At 41.4% G+C, this 15,389-nt stretch overlaps 1 protein-coding gene across 1 annotated transcript; it reads right to left on the bottom strand.

The window, feature by feature from the left end:
• Nucleotides 1–11,389: 11,389 nt before the first annotated feature.
• LOC131300127 (probable LRR receptor-like serine/threonine-protein kinase At3g47570) lies at nt 11,390–15,049 on the bottom strand. Its single transcript, XM_058325822.1, has 2 exons — nt 12,226–15,049; nt 11,390–12,095 (listed from the first exon to the last, which is right to left on the bottom strand). Exons 1-2 carry the CDS (start codon nt 14,912–14,914, stop codon nt 11,659–11,661), a joined length of 3,126 nt encoding a protein of 1,041 aa, XP_058181805.1. The 5' UTR covers nt 14,915–15,049; the 3' UTR covers nt 11,390–11,658.
• Nucleotides 15,050–15,389: the final 340 nt, after the last annotated feature.

The raw sequence follows: 15,389 nt of genomic DNA on the forward strand, positions 1-15,389 counted from the left end.
ACCCAGGACAAACCACGCAGTTATGAAGCAAATATTAAGCAGTTACTGACAGTAGGAATGGATCCAGAGACATAAAATAAACAAAGCACCCCATAAATAGTGTGGGGAAATAAACAGAGGCCAAGGCCTAGTTGCCATGCAAGGGCCAACCACGGAGCTAGATCTTACTGTCATACGCCAGTAACAGGGTACAGTATGCCAGTTAGATGCCTTTGTCCAATACTTGGCTTTGCATCTTCTGGGTTCTGGAACATGACTAGAAGGATCCCAGAGGCATTCCAAAGTAAATAGAAGCAGGTATTGAACACTACAGCTACACAGTTCTAAAGTACAAAAGACAGTAAACTGGTTCTTATTATGCAATGAGGTGTTTGAAATGGAAAGAAACATAGAAATCAATTGATCAGTAATCCCCACACCAGTATTGCACATACTGCCATAACTGGCGTACGGCTCAAGATTACTGATAACCATACATGATCCTTGAAACTTTGCCAGCTTTAGGACCAGGACTGGTATTGATTACCAGCCTTGACCCTGCCGAACCCCCTCAGGAGTCAGAACAGAAAGCTTACAAAAGGGGATATACCTTTGTTTTTGAATTTGATGGTGTGTTTTGAGCTTGAACTTGGGGTTTGATGGAGGGATGATGAGTGAAAGGGTGTGAAGAGAGTATGGAGAGGCTCCTTGCTTGCTCTTTCAAGTAATGGAGGGGGAGAAAGCAAGTAACCAAGGGAGATGAAGAGAGAAAGAGACTTGGAGTCTTAATGAGAGTAACCCCTTGCATGTAAATGCAAGGGGAGGGGGGGTATATATAGGCCAAGGGGTGAGAGAGAGGGCTGGTAACCAGTTGGGTTAAGGGCCGGTTAGCCTTGAGAGAGAAGTCTCCATGCATTAAATGCATGAGACTTGCTTGAAAGGAGTTGTAGGAGAGAGGGGGACATCCATGCACGTTTCCAATCATCAGAGGATTGTTCGGCGTCCTGGGGTGGCCGCAAAAGTCTCGTGCACGTGGTTGAATAAAGGTGATTTGACTGATTTTGATTGGCATACGCTAGCCCACTACCTGTGTGCGCCAACAGAACTGGGTCAACAGTCGATGACTGACAAGTGGCAGTTTACCAGCGCACGCCAGTATAGTACCAGCGTATGCACATAGGATTTTGCTGAAGCCGTTTGGCCTGGTTCTGGCTTGAAGGGTTTGCAAAGGGTTTCAAAAGGGTTTGAATGAGGTTTGGAACGCTCAAAGCTCAAACACACTAACATTCACGAGAAGTTCTTGACCGTTCTCATCATTGGAGAATCAAAGACCGTAAGTAAACTAATCTGGACATTTTAGAATAGGGTGTCCATAGAGCAAAAAGCTGCGGGCCTTGCCCGTGCCATTGGCTTAGCTTAGTTGGCATTCGTGACCAATGACATGGCCTTGGGACACAAAATTTCAATTTTAAGGAGATGAATACAGATGTAGCAAAAAGTGTGTAAAAAACAAGTTAAATTTTAGAGGCCGAGTCTGTATTGTGTTATACAAACTCTGTTAAGCTAATACAATTTTATCTGAAATTGGATGGTCAATAATGTGGTAGCCACCCTTGTTCATTTCAAGAGGCTTGTAATATCCGTTATTGTTCACGTCTATGTTGCAAAGAAATGCCTATCATCCCAAGTGGCTAGTAATAAAGAGTTGATTTTTGGATATGCATTAATCTACTTACTTAATTGAATCATTTTTGCTAAAATATGTATGGGAAATTTTTCTTTTGCAGTAAGCTTATGTTTTTTAAGTTTTGGAATACACCATAAGAATTACTCTTAGCCGCGAAGAATTACTCATGGCAGCGTAAAATTGCTCATGGACGAGTAGAATTACTCATGGCCATGAAGAACTACTATGGCCGCGTAGAATTGCTCATGGCTACGAAGAATTGCTCTTGGACGCGTAAAATTGCTCCTGGCCACATAGAATTGCTCTTGGTTGCGAAGAATTGCTCATGGCCGCGAAGAATTGCTCATGGCTTGTCCTGGCAGCGTAAAATTGCTCATGGCCGCGTAGAATTGTTCCTGGCCGTGTATAATTACTCATGGCCGCGAAGAATTGCTCCAGGCCGCGTAAAATTCTTCCTAGCCGCAAAGAATTACTCATGGCCGTGAAGAATTACTAATGGTCGTTATGTGATTAATTATTCAGTGGTTCTACGGCATTATCAAGTGCTGCCCCAAGACTATTTACTACCAGACATTCTTGTGGAGTTTATATCATTCGTCACTGATGCTATAATATGGTGTGATGATGGCTAAGAACTATGGGCCACCACATAGTTTTTGCCTGAGCATTACCTACTAATGTTTCTCGATATGCCAACGCAGAAGAACAATTAGTGACTACTTACCTGGCTCAACATATCCTATAGAACCTTTCATTTTCCTGGAAGGCGTAATACTGGGTAGTACAATAATGTAGTGTCCAAAACTGAATTCAAGAAAACCTCTATTTTTCCTGTCCAAACACGCGAAATACAAAATTTAATAGTCAATTAAGAATTTGTACGCTGTTTGGGGTATCTCAAAAGATCATTTAATTGGTCCATAATATGGTTTCTTGTTGCTTGTTTTTTCGCAATACTTGGTCTTTGCATAGGCTAGGCTAGCCTTAGTTATTACCCAATTGTTATGAACTAAACATTATTATTTTGATGGTTGGATTCCACCATCTTTTAGTAAATTGAAAGTTCACTTTATCTACGTATAATAGGTCTTTTTCCGATTTCAAATGAGAGAGATGTGAACATTTTACCGAAATAATTTAGTTTACGAATCACTGAGGGTTAATTGGTCATATCTTCTTATATACAAAAAAAAATATAGAATCCAACTACTTGGGTTAGAAATTAGACTCAACAAACTTTTTAACGGTTCTAACCTTGCAAAAAACGGAGTTTGGGAGTGTCCGGGACAAACTCGCAAAGTTTGAGAAATTTGTTGAGCTTTATGCGCCCTAGGCGCACTTCATTGCGCCCCGAGCGCATCATCGAAATTTCAAAACCGACCAAATTTTGCGGTCTTGTCATGGACACTCCCAAACTCCAATTCTCACGTGGTTTGAGCTATTAAAAAGCTCGTCTAGCCTACTTTCTAACCAAATTATTTTGACTCCAAAATTATCTATAAATCAAAAGATATGACAATTTTTCCCTCAACATGGCGAAAAATAAAATATTTTGGAAAAATTCTTAAATCACACTAACTTTAAACCGAATCAAAATCTATTTTTTATCGATGCATAAGGTATTCAAATTACTAAAAGATGATGAAATTAAACCATAAAAGTAATAGATTTGGGTTTACGAATAGTTGATTGACATTAGACCAATTCAAATATTGTAGAAGCCACTAACGCTAAAACACGTTTTCGCGCCCTTTCATTCATTCTTTGTTCCTTTCGGTGCTCACATTCCTAGTTTGTAGGTATTAATTCATTTCTTTGGAGTTCCGGAGAGTTCATAAGGCTTTCTGCACTTCATCAAATTAAAGCATACAAAATTGCTTAATCATCAGGATTCGCCATGTAGTGGCCGGTCTGCTTATTATCCAATTTTCATGAACTAAATATTATTATTTTGATGGTTGGATTTCACCATATTTTAGTAAATTGAAAGTTCTCTTTATCGACATATAATAGGTCTTTTTTCGATTTCAAATGAAGGAGATGCGAACGTTTTACCGAAATGATTTAAGTTTTCAACTCACTGAGGGTGAATTGGTCATACCCTTTTATATACAAAAAATTATAGACTCCAACTACTTGGGTTTGGAAGTAGACTCAACAAACTTTATAACGGTTCTAACCTTGCAAAAAAAGGAGTTCAGGAGTGTCCGGAACAAACCCGCAAAGTTTGAGAAATTTGTGGAGCTTTGTGCGCCCCTGGAGCAATTTTATGCGCCCCAAGCGCACTTCATTGCTGTCACGCCCTCGATTTGTAACATAAATAAATAATCCATTTCATTAAATGATCCCCGCATAGTATAGATAACACCCAAAAGAGAGAGTTTCAAATGATCATTTACAAACCAAATTCCCAAGTTTAAAGATTTCCAATATTGGCACTACGGCCCAAATTCCATAGTTAGTTAAAGACAGTAAATTTAAGAGGTTACATAATATCTGAAATTAAAAGACTTCAAATGAATTCTACATTTTCATTTTCCAAAGAGATCACCCAAAAGATGATAGAATCACTTCACAAAGACGTCTTTCAAAATAGATGAGATCAAGCAGGCACACCATGCACTCCGCATCAAGGTCCTTGAGATACACCTGAAAATGATAGGTTGAGCTACACTAGCCCAGTAGAAACTTCTATACTCAAGCTATATGTAAATGCGATGAAACATGCGAAGGGAATGAATGGTTTTCAATAAACGAACAAAGATACAAAGGGTACCACTATGAACCAACAGACGACGACTATGGAGTTCAATACGCCTTATAAATATCCCTAATGAACCGACGAACAACGACTAAGGAGTTTAATACGTCTTATGGATATCCCTAGCCATTCGTGCACTAACTAGGAGCAGCATTAAACATATATCAATCTAAATAACCACCAACAGTTTCTTGAACTAATTTAAGACTCCTCAAATGAATACCACCATTAACTTCCTCATTTCTTACCATATATCAACAAGCTTCTTTTATAAAAAAGAAAACATTTCCTTTTGATTGCCAAAATAACTTTGAGAAAACTCTTGACCTTCACAAGTCAAGCTCCATTGATTCGCTTGAATACCGGAATCCGTTGATTTGTGCCCAAATACCGGAACCGTTGATTCACTTAGGAATACCGGAACCGTTGATTCGCTTAGGAATACTGGAGGATTTTAATAAAAATCCTTTTTCAAAAAAAAGACAAGTTCTTTTCTTTTCAAATCCTTAGTAGAGTCAGTTGTTTATCTCTTTCTTTGACGGTCATCATCCCAAGTAGCAAACAGTTCAAGTAACAACGTATACTTCTAACATCAACTTCAACATTCTTCATTTTATGAGAAATTCAACTGTGTTACCACCCCATGCGTGACAGTGAACTCTCTTTCTACCCGGGTTTCCGTCTTACCACACCTTGCGTAACGGGCCCTCTAGAGTCTCTGCATTACCACACCTTGCGTTGCAGGACCCTCAATTCAAAATTCACAACTCACATAAACACATAAGCATTAACTATCCGATACAAGGAGACAACACTTCCCAAGGTCACATGCTTTCATTCATCATCATTCAATGTATTATAAATTCATAAACATGTCCTTTTGTACATCATTAAATACCTTAGGTTCACGTTATACCTCTACGTCTATCACGACACCCCGCATCATGCATCGAACCCACTAATGACTTTACAACGCACCACTCATTGGGTTCTACACTAAAAATCCCATAGAACGAGCACCCAAAGGAACTTTGTAAGACTAACACGATGAATAGGGAAGTTACGGATTACTCTATTGTCGCTCAGACTATGCGATAGGCCCTCATCAACCAACCACGCGCCCTACGATTTACTTTCGGTCTACGATGTTCAATGATGACTCTATAGTATGTTTCTCAATTTACCAATCATCACACCATGTTATAACGCTTAACAAGTCTATATCGATCATTGAGACATGCTACAACATCAACTTGAATCAACTAAAAGCGTAAATAACGTACGGGTATCCTAATCATTTATTTTTACATTCTCTAAGCCACGGCATGAGCCCAAAGAGATCGATTGGTCAATGAATCTTTCGAGGTACGAATAATCAAGTTTGGAAGTCATTTGAAACTATTCAAAAGATGTTTGAGGTGTCCGGGGTTCAAACGGGCACAGGAAAAAACAAATGAACCAAATTTGTCCGAAACAGAATGGGGGTATTGATACCCCTAACCGAGGTATCAATACCTGGCCAGCGTCTGGTCCAGAGAAGAGTGGGGTATCGATACCCCTTTTTAGGGTATCAATACCGCGGAGTTTTTCTGCAGATTTTCAGCTTTTCAACAACGAAATTTCAACAACAAACAACGAACCAAGCACGATCAAGGCACATAATCAGCCCATAAACACATAGAGAGAGAGTAAGAAATCCCTACCTCAAGCTTACAAGGCCGAAACCCAAGATCCACTAGCGAGCCCTAGCTTTAAAACTTGAAATCCTCCATGAATACTCCTCTCCGAATTCTACCCAACGAATCACGGGCTTGAAATCACGTCTAGGAGGTGGAACGGAGGTTGATAACCATGGGTTTTGAGTTTTGGGGGTGAAGTTTTGAGTGATGGAGTAAGAGAGAGAGAGAGGACCGAAGGAGATAGAGAGGGTCGGCTGGGGAGAGAGAGAGATAATGGAGATTTTTGATCTCCTACAACACCAACACCCCTTTTTATATTAGCACCCAACCCAATTACACTTACACTCCCTAAAGATTCAATTCCCTCATTTCAATCATTAATCCAAATAGTCACAAAATAAACTATATTCTCTTAATTAGCCAATTAATAAACAATTCAAATGATAAAAAAAAAAATTACGGGTCTCTACAATTGCGCCCCGGGCGCATCATCGAAATTTCAAAACCGACCAAACTTTTCAGTCTTGCCACAGACATTCCCAAACTCCGATCCGCACCTGGTTTTAAGTGTTAAAAAGCTCGTCTAGCCTACTTTCGAACCAAAGAAGTTAGACTCCAAAATTATTTATAACTAAAAAGATATGACGATTTTACTCTCAACAAAGCAAAAAATAAAATATTTTGGAAAAATCTTTATATCGCACTAACTTTAAACTAGATCAAAACCTTTTTTATGTTGATACAGATGGCATTCAAAGAACTAAAAGATGATGGTATGGGGTTGGTCATAATGTTTTACTACAAGAACATTTGTACCGTGAAGAGATTCTAATCTGCTGTTTTATAGTCTTCGATCTTTTGCTTACAAAGTGTTTCCCTATCAATTGATACAACCACTTCTCTTTATGTGTATCTTGGACCCCTATAACTATTGCCTTATTTTTGCACACCCTTTACAGGTTAATATATATCCTGCCCAAACTTACAAGATTTTGAAGTTTTTCTTCTGTTTCTTGTCTCTGTTGGCAGTCTTGTACCGTTAACGCTATGCGTTGGCTCTAGAATAAGCCCAGCAAAACAAAGCGAAGCTGAGTTTATGTATACATGTTCGGATCTTATGGTTAGCCGAATGCAAAACAGGTAACGGGTGGAGTAGTCAATTATTTAGTGGTACAGTACATGAATGCACAAAAGTATGGGACAGAAAAATATTTCATCTCTATAGGAGATAGTTGTTTCCTAAATGCCTTTTTTGGTAAATGAGTTTTCTGAATATTTCAATTTATGTTTGATGTTGCAACTGTCGTTTAACTATTCCGTCGTTGTTTTACTTGCTCATCATTTGACCATCAAAATGCTAAACCGACAGAGCATTTTATTATTCGCAGGACATAAATTACATGAAAACTCGAAACTAAATAGAGAGAGCGCTTCAACTTTTTGTTTTTCGTTAAAATATGATTAAGAAAGGCCTGAAATAAAGGGATGTGGCCTTTCTATATAATTACACTTCAAAGCTTCCAACCAGCCTCTACATACTTAATTTCTGCATTGTACATCTCAGTGGCGGGCCCGGGATGTTCCTTCACAGGAAAGTCACGTCCTCAATGTTGGGATTCCACCCAAGTCGGGTGGTGTGCACGAAGCACATGATCACTCCCCACCTTATTTCCTTACTAGTATTAGGGTTTCCTTGTCTATATATATGCATGTATAGAGCGTAGGAAACGTGTGACATAATGTGAGCGAGAGGGTGAGGCGAGTGTGGGAGGCCGGGTTGTGGCCTTCCGAAGAGGAACCGGCATGTGGTTCCCGGAGAGTTTTTTCATCTTTATTGTATATTGTGTGAATATATAATCAAAGGGAGTTTTCCTCTGAAATCACTACGTGGGTTTGCGTGCGTGGTGTCCCTCCGGTCCTAACAATTGGCATCAGAGCGGGGTTGAAGAAGAGGGTCACTGGAAAAACCACGGGTTCGATTTCTGAAAAAAAAAGAGTGCTCACGAACCTCATGTTTTGTCACCCGAGGAGGTTGCACGGGCAATTCGAATGTGGCGGGCGGAGGCGACGGATCTATTCGTTGGAGCTCAGAGCAGGAGTCATCGAATGGAGGTTTTGAGCACAGGGTTGTGTTTGTATCGTCGAGACGAGCATGGATATGTGTAGCTCGTCGCCGGAGGACTCCGGAGTAAACCACAATCGTCGGTCAAAGGCGCCAACGTGAAGGCGAGGGACTGTTCAAAAAGCCCAGTTATCAAACGAGGTCGGATAAGAGATTTGAGCACGGGGTTGTGTTCGTCTCGTCGAGACGATTGCGAGGATATGTGGAACGTCGGCGGAGGTGGCCGGAGTAGCCCATACGCGCCGGTAAAAGTTCGTTGTTGACCGCACGTGAGATTTAGTTCCAGGAGTGTGCCACACACGCTGGGTGTGTGCCATACGTGTGTCAGCGTGTGCCATTTGTGTGCTGGAGCATATGTGGCGCCACATCAGCAGCCCATGAGGACGCACATCAGCGCCACGTGGCGATAAGTCAGCAGCCACGTGGCACCATGTCATTTGCCACGTCATCAGAGGGGACCCGTTTTGGGTGCCACGTCATCCGGTCAATGATGACGTGGCTGGTTAACGATCAAACTGCCTGGTCAACAGGGAGTATTCTGGGAATATTCCAGAATGGTTTTTCGCACTTTTCGGAGCCATTTGGACTCCGTTTTTCACGAATGAGTAGTCGATTTCGACTATCTCGACGTTCCGGATCCAACCATGTGCTCTATTTTCTGATTGGAGGTTCCTAGGCTGAGGCTACTGTTTAGTTGAGCAAGAATCGGAAGTTTAGAGACGGTTCGGGTTGTGAGGAGGCTTGGTGCAGCATAGGGATCAGTTTCGGACGGCCATGGGAGGTTGTGATCAGTCGTGGGAGACCTAGTGAGCAAGGATACATTCTTTCGAGTGTTGCATCCCGGTTTGGGGGGTGCTGGAGCGCTCGTTTGGTAATGACACAGGCATTTACTAGGGGTGACATATCGGAGATCAAGTGTTGCAGGGAAAAGGTTGGAGTGGAACGAGGATGGACAGAGTGGCAGGAGAAGACCTGAGAGTGGCAGGAGGCCTTGGGAGTGGCGGATGTGTTGAAGACCTATCGTCGGGAGTTACACCTGTGATTCGGGCTGCATGAGGATGATGATGGGCAACCAATACAGGCTTGTGGAGAGTACATACAGATGGAGCTGATGTTTGGTACGGGACAAGCAGTATGGGTTTTCTGTGACAGTGAACAGGAGAAACAACAGTTGTAGTGACACATAGGAAGGGCACTGGAGTACGAGGAGTCATGACCTGAGATGTACAGGAGTGCCGGGTATCGAATTGGATTGTGTGTGGAATAGTCTGCAGATGGCGGACAACTAGTTGTTGAGAGATGTTCACGAAAGCTCTAGACAGAGGAATGGAGATGGAGGCCAGATGATGCATCGCTGGGATCTCTTCCTTCGTGGGTTTTGTGATTAGATTCTCTCTATGGTATGCGGCCGCATGAGAAGGAGAGATGGAGTCACGGATTGCATCCTGGTAAGGATGCGGACACTTCGGACGGGAGGTGCAAGCACTCTGTTGAGGGGGTGCTAAATATCGACGGAGATGTCGGTATTGCAGCCGGACAGCGCTACGGGTTCAGTTACGTAAGATCTAGTCTTGCAGGGAGACACTCAGTCAGGCGTGTTCTCTGTGAGGGGGTGTTGAGACGTTGACTTTGGTAGTGATAACAGGCGCTTGCTAGAGTAGCTGAACAGTTTGACGATTACCCCACTTGGTTGGAAGGGGGTGATTGTTGGGATTCTACCCAAGTGGGGTGGTATGCGCGAAGCACATGATCACTCCCCACCTTATTTTCTTACTAGTAATAGGGTTTCCTTGTCTATATATATGCATGTATAGAGCGTAGGAAACGTGTGACATAATGTGAGCGAGAGGGTGAGGCGAGCGTGGGGGGCCGGGTTGTGGCCTTCCTGAGAGGAACTAGTGTGTGGTTCCCGGAGAGTTTTTTCATCTTTATTGTATATTGTGTGAATATATAATCAAAGGGAGTTTTCCTCTGAAATCACTGCGTGGGTTTGCGTGCGTGGTGTCCCTCCGGTTCTAACACTCAATTACGTCCTATGGCGACAAAGTCATAGGTTGTATTCACGGTGGAAAGCTCTGTTATGGAGCGCAAACTTACAAGAGTGTTGCATTTTTACGGGGCGATGAGTACCCGTATTACAATCATAACAAAATACTGGCTAAACAACTCGATGAAAAACCTATACAACAACGGAATCAATCCGCTCCACAGCCGCTTGTTTGTCCAAATATCGCTGCCTAGATAGCTTCGCGGTAACAAAAAAGGACAGTTTCAAACTAGAGAAACTATGATTTAAAAAGCGAAATAAAAAACTAGAGAACCTATACTCCAGAGGGAGGCTGTACTGAAGAAGTCCTTCTACCTATAAGAAAACTAGAGAACCTATTAACAGATCAAACGATTTTGGCGGGTCAATTAGATTTTTGCTGAGCCCTAATTTAAGCATCGGCATCGTCCTCTAAATTTTCAGTTCCTGAAAAAATCGAATGGACTGAAGTACTATAATGTCCAAAACAATAATACAAGCAACTCGACGTTATTGGTACATCCCAACAGAGCATATCAAATAACTCTGACATTCTACTTTAGTAAATGGAAATGATTGGGACAATTGTTTTGTGCTTATAATTCGAGTGAAGGTTCTAATAATAAGTAAACATATATAAAAGAGACAACCACGACCTAGACAGTTGGATCAAGAAAAAACCAATACAAGTCGTTCGACATTGAACCGGTAAAAATATCTCACGAGCCAGATAGCAAGGTGTAGGCTAGGAAAATGTCAGTAGAAGTTGCAAGCATGCCAAAAGCGGCAAATAACTCGACTAGATGCTACTGGCACATTCCTAAGATTAGAGACTATTCAATACCCTTTCTCAGCTTGATGTTAACACTCCATGAGTCTGATTTGATATGGAACCTAGTAGCTTAATTTCCCATCACAGCACATATTGAGGGAAAACATATTCTATTCGCATAAGCCAAATGAGACAACCACGAGTATACAATCAGTTTACGTCAGTAACAAATTTTTTTGAAGCCCTAAGGATTTAGCAAGATAAATGTTTCTTCTGAAAAGCAGAGACAAAAACCATTTACATCGAAAAAACACATCCATTCCCAAGCAACAGCGTTTTGAAAATGTTACTATTTGTTACCAATCCAATAAAGATGCTACTGGCACATTCCTAATGCCTTACATGTGGGAACTTACATGCATACGGAATTAAATATGCACAACTATGACTACTTGAAAACTCAAAACTATATATGGGAGATAACATTCACCTTCTCTTTTATTCATCTTAATTTACATGATTAACAAACCGGCCTGCATATTTGGGTTTTGGCCTTTCTAACTAAGTGATTGTGCTTCAAACCTTCCAAGCATCCTCCGCTGAGTCCATTCCTCTAGAGGCACTCTTAGTCGCTATTCTCGAGACATTCCTTCACCGGTGAGTCGCATCCTCATTTGTCTCCTGCCATGGATACCTACTCCAAGAAAGACTTCCTTTATTGTCATTAATCCTATGATCACATCCTTCACGTTCATCCTTTTGCTAGGTGATTCCTCAGAACATGCAATTCCAATCCTCATAAGGGAAACTAAGCATTCTCTTATTTTGGCTTGTCTAATCCTTTCGTTCTGAGCATCATTTTCAGCTTCAGTAGGTTCTTCTAATAGCATGCGTGAATCAACAATCTCCATCACTCTCTCTGGCAATGCCACCTTGCAAAATTCATGAAGGCTTTGTCTGATTGTAAACAATTCATCGGTTGGTCTTTTTCCGGTTAGCATTTCCAATAACAAAATTCCATAGCTGTAAACATCTCCTTCTATAGATGTCCTTCCTCCAGTTCCATATTCTGCATTTAAATAAGTAAAAAAAAAACAGAAGTTATACAAAACTAAAGAAATGTAGGCTACTATATACAAATGTCTGAAAGGGAAAAATCAAAGAAGAAGAAAAAGAAGTACAATTAGTGAACCACTTACCTGGCGCAACATATCCTATAGAACCTTTGATAGCAAGTGAATTTGTTTCTCGACCATCACTGATACTACTATTTATGGTGAGGAACTTTGCCAAACCAAAATCTCCCACATGGGCAATCATGTCTTCATCCATGAGAACATTGCTTGGCTTTAGATCACAATGAACAATTGGAGTTTCACAACGGTGATGAAGGTATTCTAAGGCACATGCAACATCGATCACTATGCTTAACCTTTGGGAAAGGCTTAAGTTCCATTCTTGTTGTGGTGTATCTTCTCCTGGATGCAACCACGTCTCTAAACTTCCATTGGGCATGTACTCAAAAACTAGTGCTTTAAAATCATCACCAGCATGGTTGATACTTGAACACACTGTTATAATCTTTAGAAGATTTTTGTGCCTTGTTTTCCTCAAAGCTTCACATTCAGCCACGAAGCTCTTGGAAGCTCCTCTTTGTTCAAGATTGAGCACCTTGACTGCAATTGCTTTATCGCCTTCATGGAGAATTCCTTTGTACACGGTGCCAAAACTTCCAGCTCCAATTAAGTTTAAAGAAGAGAATCCACCAGTGGCGTTAAGGAGCTGATTATATGAAACCTTCAAGAAATCATCTCCTATGACTGGTAGGGTGAGAGATTTGTTTTTCAGTTTTCTTTTCCTAAGAAAAACAACCAAAAGTAGCACCAGTGAAAGACAGGGGATTATGCAAGCAATTGGAACAATAATTTTGAAGCCAAGGCGATTCCCCTTCTTTATGGACTTTGGGCAAGCAGGTAACCGCATTTCTAGAATGCCTCCACAAAGCCCTTTATTTCCAACAAGTGAAATCGTACTCAAGTTTCCAAATACACCTTGCAAAGGCACCTCACCAGCCAAGTTGTTAAATGACAAGTTCAGGTTCTTTAAAAGAACAAGGGCAGCTAGATCTTCTGGAATTTGGCCGGACAAGTTATTGTGCGAAAGATCCAGACTTTCAATTCCTTTCAAGGAGCTAAAAGTGAGAGGAATTCTACCCTGAAACATGTTACCCTCTAGAAAAAGGCTTTCCAATTTCAAGCAATTTCCCAGAGTACCAGGAATATGTCCAAACAACTTGTTTTCCGAAACATCTAGTTCCTGAAGATTGTTCAATTTCCCGATTTCGAGTGGCAGGGTACCCATAAAAGAGTTATAAGACAAGTACATGAAAGTGAGAGGGAAGAAAAGGCCTACTGCTTTGGGAATGGGACCCGTTAAGAAATTATATGAGAGATCCAAGATTTGCAAGCCCGGGATGTTTTCAATACTTGAAGGAATGGTTCCATTGAAGTTGTTCCCATCCAAGTCTAGCTCAAATATTTGAGTGAGATTTCCAATGTTTTTTGGGATGGGACCAGACAGTTTATTTCCACTGAAAAGTAGTCGTTGTAGATTTTTAAGCTTCCCTATTTCAATGGGAATGACACCTGAAAAAAGGTTTCCTTCCAAACTTAATATAGCTAAGTTGACGAAGTTTGAAATTCCCATGGGGATGGTTCCAACCAGCTGGTTCCATCCTGCTGCTAACACATTGAGGTGACTCGAGAGATTGGCTATGGAAGTGGGTAAAATGCCACCAAAACCATTTTCATTGAAACCCAATATTTCTAGCTTGCTGCAATTAGTTAACGAATCAATGAACCTCAAGTCCCTAGCATCCCCTGAGCCTAAATTGTTTACGCCTAGATTTACCAACTTTAGATCCTTCATCATTCTCCCTAGGTCAAAGGGAACTGGTCCTGAAAGGTTGCTTCTAGATAGATCAAGTTTTCTCATTTTAGATGCATTAGAAAGAGAAACAGGAAAGGGTCCCCAGAATTGGTTACCCCCAACGCTTAACAGTATCAGATTGGGGAGTGTGAGGCCAATATCTTGGGGTAAACTACCGGTAAGTAGGTTACTTGAAATGATTAGCCGCCTGAGAGTCGAGATATTATATAGTGTGGGAGGGACAGTACCTGACAATTTAGTCGATCCAACGCCAAAACTATCAAGGTTGCTAAGGCGGCCAATGGCATGTGGAATATTTCCTGTGAGACTATTCCTTCCAAAATTTACTTCTTGGAGGAGAGAGAGGTTACCGAGAGAAGGTGGAATCCTTCCGTCGAGGTTGTTGGAGTAAAGGTTAAGATAAATGAGCTTGGAGAGAGAACCAAACGAGGGTGGAATTGTTTCATCTAGATCATTAAATGGTAAAAAAATGATACCGAGGGAGTTTGACAAATTGGTTGGAATTTCCCCTTGGAGAGAATTGCTACTCAAATTCAAAAGTTGCAGCCTGAACAAGCGGCTGAGCTCGAGGGGGATTTTTCCTTGGAATCTGTTTTCTTGGAGGTAAAGGGATCTGAGGAAAGAGAGGTTTCCAATGAAAGGTGACATGGTTCCCCTCAGACTTTTGCCCCTCAAGTCCAGAACCACTACTCTCTGATGCTTGCGACTGCACGTTACTCCGTCCCATTCGCATACATCAAGAGAATTGTTCCAAGAACTTAACGAGCCAAGCGGATCCTCGGCTGTAAGTTCCTTGAACGAAAGCAATGCTAGTCGATCTGTTTCATTGCTGAATCTGCATGCGACTTGTGTGGGAGTGGTGAAAAATAACACCAAGCTGAGTAGCTTGATCATGTGAATTAAACGAGATGACGAGATGAGCGTCATCAACTTTAGCATTCTAAATATTGAAGTGGAAGAAGAATGCTGCTCCCTTAAAGGAATGACGATACTGCAATTTATAGTGTAATGATATTTGATTACTATAGTCTTTTCCTCCCAAAAGAACTATTAATTCTTGAACAATTCCCAGGTCTTCCCAGTTCCCATTAGTCTTTCCCAAGTCTTCCCAATTTACTAGAAAAATATTGGTAGATTGCAATGGGTTGAGTGTTAATTCTACGGCAATTTGTGGGCACGCGCCCCAAAATTTTCAATTTTGTTCTTTTTAAGAGATCGGGTGCGCCCCTCTTTGCAAAAGCGCGGCGAAACGCTTCGATTCAGAGTCGCCACTCGAGTTTTAGCGGTGAAACACCCAAGGAACCGAACTCGAAAACGCTTGACACGTTTGTTTGATTTTGAAAAGGCATAGACTGGTCCGTCGTCACCTTCGATATCTGAGGTTCGGGAGCCAGGTTACGAGAGGGGAAGGGTT

This window comes from Rhododendron vialii, chromosome 9a (assembly GCF_030253575.1).
Source record: "Rhododendron vialii isolate Sample 1 chromosome 9a, ASM3025357v1".
NCBI classification, from domain to species: Eukaryota; Viridiplantae; Streptophyta; class Magnoliopsida; order Ericales; family Ericaceae; genus Rhododendron; species Rhododendron vialii.